This window comes from Olea europaea, chromosome 8 (assembly GCF_002742605.1).
Source record: "Olea europaea var. sylvestris chromosome 8, O_europaea_v1, whole genome shotgun sequence".
NCBI classification, from domain to species: domain Eukaryota; kingdom Viridiplantae; phylum Streptophyta; class Magnoliopsida; order Lamiales; family Oleaceae; genus Olea; species Olea europaea.
The window spans coordinates 6787744-6794001 of NC_036244.1; the positions used below are offsets into that span (position 1 = coordinate 6787744).

General features: G+C 32.4%; 1 protein-coding gene across 2 annotated transcripts; it reads right to left on the reverse strand.

Annotated features, from left to right (window-relative positions):
* Nucleotides 1-682: 682 nt before the first annotated feature.
* LOC111398672 (B3 domain-containing protein At5g42700-like) lies at nucleotides 683-5280 on the reverse strand. 2 transcript variants are annotated; one of them, XM_023025695.1, is made up of 8 exons: nucleotides 5120-5280; nucleotides 4938-5021; nucleotides 3155-3186; nucleotides 2888-3050; nucleotides 2350-2556; nucleotides 1554-1644; nucleotides 1278-1451; nucleotides 683-1193 (listed from the first exon to the last, which is right to left on the reverse strand). In XM_023025695.1, exons 1-8 carry the CDS (start codon nucleotides 5216-5218, stop codon nucleotides 1111-1113), a joined length of 933 nt encoding a protein of 310 aa, XP_022881463.1. In that variant the 5' UTR covers nucleotides 5219-5280; the 3' UTR covers nucleotides 683-1110. The 2 variants fall into 2 exon arrangements, with proteins under 2 accessions (XP_022881463.1, XP_022881464.1); XM_023025696.1 differs by having other exon boundaries at nucleotides 4938-5018; nucleotides 5120-5252.
* Between the last annotated feature and the right edge of the window lie 978 nt (nucleotides 5281-6258).

Here is a 6258-nt window from a genome sequence, read left to right on the forward strand (position 1 = left end):
TGAATTTTCCATATATGAAGCTTCTTATTATCTATTAAATATTCTCATTAACATTGCATCATTGCGTCCATTTTGGAGCAATTTTTGGAATTTTACTTTTGCATTCTATCATCAAATTTGGACATTCTGCATAACATTGTAGTATCTAAGAATTTACACTTGAGGACTAATATAACTTGCATAACAATAATAATATATACTAATGGTATACAAATTAGTAAATTCATGTATTATTTTGAAACAATGTTGAATTTATGTATGGTTAAACAAATAATAAAGTTCATGTACTGTTTGCATAATTAACCACATAGGCACTCCATTTACCACATAATTCCATTAGTTTTGACTACTAAAGTTAATTTATGCATTGATGAAAAGCAAATTCGTGACTTTATGTACAAGTTTGAAACAAAGTAAATTTTATATATGATTTTGAAATATGGTGTCAAGCAGGTAATTAACCCTCCTCGTTATAAAAGGTCAAGTCACTAGTTTATGAATATATAACATCATTCAATGTATCCGTATTTTAAAAATGATCAAGAATGCCCATAACCAAAGTTGTCGACTTCGATTGCACTTAAGCTCGGCATCAGCCCAGGTTCGGGACCAGCGGAATATTTAAAAAAAAAAAAAAAAAAGTTGACTAATTTTACATTCACAAGAATATATGACAGCATCATGACATCAACACTGAATTTGATTTTTCATATAGTTGCTATTGCAAAATTTGTAGAGGGACTCAGGGAGTTGTACATATCTTGCAATATAAATCCTCAAAGAAATCTCAAGTAATTCCCAGTTCTGTTTTGCAGTTGACTATGAGATTCATGTAAAATTCTCATTTTACATCTGTAACATACACAGAGTTACCAGTAAATGCACAAGAACATGCCCATTTACATATCAGTATATTAAGGTTTGTATGTCAGCTGCTATACTCCAAATGCTTCCATTTATATATTCATTACCTTCCACAAGTTGTAATATCAAACTCCAAAGCTCTCGAGATTTTTTCCAATGAATTTGTCTTTCCGGGGCAAGAGAAAACTAGCAGAGAAAGGTGCTGAGCCCCGAGGAAGTGCCAAAACCCAAAAATTCTCAAGGAGTCTAGCTACAAGTGACACCATTGTGGGGATGGTCATGCAGAAATGGTGTTTCCGAGTAGCAGAGGCGGTTAGTGACTTCTGAACCTATAATCATGCAATTACTGGGATCAACTAAAGTTCCAAGGGGTCTCAAATTATAAATTCAACAAAAATCCAAAAATTTGATACCTTGAAGAACTTTGGAGCCAAAATCATCACTATTACTTCCGGATTGATCAAGGCTAGAATTTAGTGTATTTTTGCCTTTACTTTGACTGCTCTCTAGAGGTGTAGAAATATCAGACAGAAAAGGCTCCACGTATTTAACTTTTTTACGCTTCTTATTGTCTTTCTTCACGAGATCTTCCAAATGTAAGATGCCAAAAGATAACAAATAGAAGATAATAATGTTTTTCGGTCCGTTTATAATGAACAAAACAGAAGCAACAATGGAAAAAGACTTACCCAAATTAACCCCGTTTTGGCAAGCATTCAAATTCAAGAGGCAAAGTGCAGCTTCTACAACATCTGTCTCATTAACTCTCACTATTTGTACCTACAAAAGATGTAGCTCAAGAATAATAACAGTCTTCGTATGAGCATAATTTTTATATGACATCATATATATAGTGAACACTTGTATATTCATAAAAATTATGCACCTAGACATGTGGCTTCAGGAAAACAATAAGGGAAGAAAGTGTGCTATCGGATCTTCGTACAAGTGTGAAAATAAAATTTCTTCACAACAGGAAGCTTTATAATACCCACCGAATGGAAATACTTGTCATGCTTATACATTGATGTTCCTCACAATAAACGTAGCATGATCATCAAGTTCAGAGCTTTTATTTTCGGGAAAAAAAAAATCCAGACAATCCTTTTCAATTTTCAATTCCTTCCAACAAAACCTGTTTCCGTTTGAATATATAATATATTTGATAGCTTGATTGATTAGAGAAATTTACTAAGTTTTTCTATGCCATCTTACTGCAAAAGAATCGTGCAGTTACTTCAAATTAATTATTTCATAAATATACACCAGACGAGACTTCGTACAACCTCTGTGATTATCTAACCAGCATCATCTTCCTTAGCCTCAGCGGTTTACAATTTTTTTTTTTTCAAGATGTCAATCTTGAGTAGGTTCTCAAACACTGTCAATTCCTTCTCATTTAGGTCATAGAGTGAAACAAAATGCCAGCATTATGGGCTTCAGGTCTAGGTCAATAATGAACACTCCAAATGATGAAACAATTACCTTTAACTTGCAAGGTTCAATCAACTCGAAAATCAATATATCTCCTTTGAGTAGTCTGTGAGATACAGAAAAACCTCTCCAGCCAGCACTCAGACCATGTCTATACAGAAGGTAGGATGTTTCATATTCATTTGCCCATTCATCTACCAAAACAACAGTAGCATCATGATTTGGTAAATGCTGGCTGCAAAAGCTCTTGGGAAGATGCTGTCATGAGATCGTTCAAACCAAGAAATTACTTCAGCTTACCAGAGCATATGTTATTCTTACAGTGGCAAAATAACATGTCCAGCTAAGTAAGAGTGAGTAAAAGATAAGTAAATCTTTCTCCAAAACACGTTAGAATAATTTATTTTTTCTTCACTTTTGACAGAAAAAAAGTTACATAATTTGACAGTACCTTTTTAACTTCGTATCAAAATAAGTAACACAATTCCAATTTCAATCAATAAAAAAATTATTTGTGTTAAGACTTATTTATTTACATATTAGTGAGCTTTTTGAGCTTAGCAAAACATGCTCGAAGTCCCAGGCTTACCAGCCAAAATCCATGAGCAACATTTGATGGGAGCATACACTTCCCAAAGCTAGGGACCTCATTTGCTAATCTTGCCACCACCCTTTCTGCTCGCTCCATAACAGAATATTTAGCTTCAATATTATCATATATATCACTAAACCTGGTCCTCTTTCCTTTACTTCTGTAGGAGATCATACAATCAGTAAATATGTGAAAAATTAACATAATTTTTACTTTGAGTGGGAAAAGAACTGAAGTTTGAAAGCCATTCAAAAAATAACAAACCTTCCCAATTTTTTGGAATTACGAGAAGATACCTGTTCAGAATAGATTAATCCAATCATTATTAGACAATATCTTTTAATTTATGAGAGGCATTTTCATGCATCCAATACATATTGAAGTGGCTGCATATAGACAAATGAAAATATAAATGTTCATCGTATATGAACCATCACATGTTGTAGCAATAAATTAATTTGCTTCAAGAAATCCAAATAACATTTAAGCAAAAGATATACTATAGTCATCTGCCGGTGAATTGTAAGGCGAAAAAACAAAAAGTATAACCTTTTATTCGGGAAACTTTTCTTGTAGAAAACATATTGGAACAAAAAATTTCATTTTTGTAGCCTAAAGACACATGCTCCTTGACAATCCCTTTGCTTTTCCCCACTCTCACGTGGAGAAATCCATAAATAAAATCTTGTAATTATCAGTTACTTCAATATAATCAAGTGGCCAATTTGAGGATGTACACCTTTGATACAATTGTTTTCCCTTAACCTTCTTTTTAGGATCAGTATTATTCATTGCACCGATCACATGAACCCTACAACATCTTTCCAATGCTTCATAATTAATATATATAACAGAATTAATTTACGTACAACAAACAATAACATCCAAATATCTAGAAGAAGTTCTGAAACTGTATAGAAATTTTTTTTCATTTTTTTGGTTAAAACCACATGGTAGCTTATTTTATTAATAACGTAACATGAAAGAGTACAAACTTAGGAGGGGCAATGACCTCCAACTAATGAAGATATAGAGAGTTCACCCTGTCCGTAGATGAGGAGTGCATACAATATATATATAGGACTAAAACTAAAACTCATGTGGCCTCATCCCAGTTTTAGTCATCATACGTCGCATAAGATATCTTGTTGGATCTTTTGGTTCAAAATCACTAATTGATGCTATACACACAACAGAGGATTCTTTACATCTCATAATTTTACTACAATCACCTAAAGAAGATCCTAAAATGACACCACAAGATTATGAACAAATAACTCCAAAAAATCCTATTTCATTAAGAAACAATGATCATAGAGACAGTCAATTTCATAAAACTGATTTACAATATTAAAATAGATAGAATAAATGTTCGGCCAAACTTGATAACTTATCCATAGGTTTTTGGAATAAATTTGGGTTTCAGACGTTGAACAGTTTGTTCAAACAAATTTCACGATATATGTTCAACTATTTATCAAACAGACAGTCACAATACAACGAGATTTTGCAGCATATTGATATCATAATTCCGCAAAACTTAAAAATACATTTTGAACATTCAACATTTTCCTTGAGCATATCGCCTGACAATCTTAGACATCGGATCCAACTACAATCAACTCCAAATAAAGCAAATCTGGAAAAAACAAAGCGTGGCTCGCCGCAACTGCATCTACAGATCAGTAAAATTTAACACAATTCTAAGTTCGTGATATAACTCATAAGTAAGTTTCGGACATCCAAGGATGGTTTTTAGGTATCGGATATTGAGAATATTTTTGCTGAATCACGCTTTCATTTATCCCCAAACATAAAATTAGGGTGCAAAACAAAATCAAATTATCTTCAAATCCTTCGAAAATTGAAAAACACTCCTGGAAACACAAATTTTTCGTGGCAGAACTCAATTAATCAACTGATACTACATGATATCCACATATAATTTCATCCGTCAATTCAATAATTCTCAGATAACAAAAAACTAAGTTGGGCGTGGATCTACTAACAAAATAGATCAAAAGAAAGGAAAACAGAGAATCCTCACTTGCTTATCCTTAGATTTGAGACTTAAAGGCCTTTCCGAGACCATGTTTTTCTTGGTCACAGATTGCATTCTCTTCCTTTTCTGCTATAAATCAAAAGGCAAACAACCGACAACTACAAGTTTAAGAAAACAAAAATATATGGGCGACTATATATACATATAAATATATATTCGAAAAGTACCTTCTGTGAAGATTCTGCGATGATGTTTGCTTCATCTTCCTTTTTACAGTTTTGGGTCTCGAATTCATATAGCTTTTGTTTAAATTTCTTGGCTTCCATGGTTGTTTCCTGGTTAACTTTCTCTCTCTCTCCAGAAAAAGCTAGTACTGCAGTTGTAGTAGGACTTGTTTAATGTATTGTATAAAGGTTTAACCCCAAAATTTTGGTGAGAAAGGTGAATTGTGGCCCAAAATTTTGGTGAGAAAGGTAAATTGTGGGATGTGTCCCAACAGATTAGGAAATAAGAATTGATTGTACACTGTATTTATAAAGAGTTTAATTTCATGTTTCAGAAATCGAATCTTCACACTGCTACTATTTACAATTCGTGAGATAACCTCACTCCTATCGTTTGTATACATATATGTTAAGTATATTTATGTGTAAGTAATTATTTTCGAAAAATACACACACAAAAGAGGATCATTTGAATTTGAATACATATAGTGTATTTATATGTAAGAACATGCCATATTTTCAAAAAGTACATATACCAGGCGGACCAAATACCATACTAATGTTATCTGCCGCTACTAATATCAATTTACGTTATACTATGTGATAGTCTCGATAAAAGTAAGCAATTATAAAGTTGAATAGTCTTTCATTTATATTTCTTTCGATAAGTTCAAATCAGTCCATCATTCATTGTTGGCTTGCTTTTTTAGATAGTAGAAACAATGGGCACTTAAAAAATGGTATTCTTCGTTTTGGCATCCAAGTATCGAACGAGTACTATTAAATTGATAGGATTCACATTTTAGATGTACAAATGGTCAAGTAGGATTGTAGGTCTGTTCAGACAAGATTATTAATGCATGACCCAACGACGCGTTCTGCATTAACTTACTCACCAGTATTAATGCATGACCCAAAGATGTGTTCTGCATTAACTTAATTATCAATATTAGTTGTTAATTGATTTTGAAAGCTTATTTTTCATGATAAGAAAGATATCATATTGAGAGAAATAATATCCTAAGTACCATTATAAAAGTGACATGACACATTAAATCTAATTTATTTTTTCATAAATTTATTTATCAATTAATTGATATGTCTAGCTATTGCTGTTTAATAAGTTATGGTGCTTACTAGAT

Bases quoted from the DNA above. Each gene is read 5' to 3' on its own strand.
- LOC111398672 (XM_023025695.1), bottom strand. From the start codon at position 5,218: ATGGAAGCCAAGAAATTTAAACAAAAGCTATATGAATTCGAGACCCAA. The intron at 3,051-3,154 runs GTTTGTTATTTT...GATCTCCTACAG, and splicing joins AATTCCAAAAAATTGGGAAG to AAGTAAAGGAAAGAGGACCA. The intron at 1,452-1,553 runs GTAAGTCTTTTT...TACATTTGGAAG, and splicing joins CCAAAACGGGGTTAATTTGG to ATCTCGTGAAGAAAGACAAT.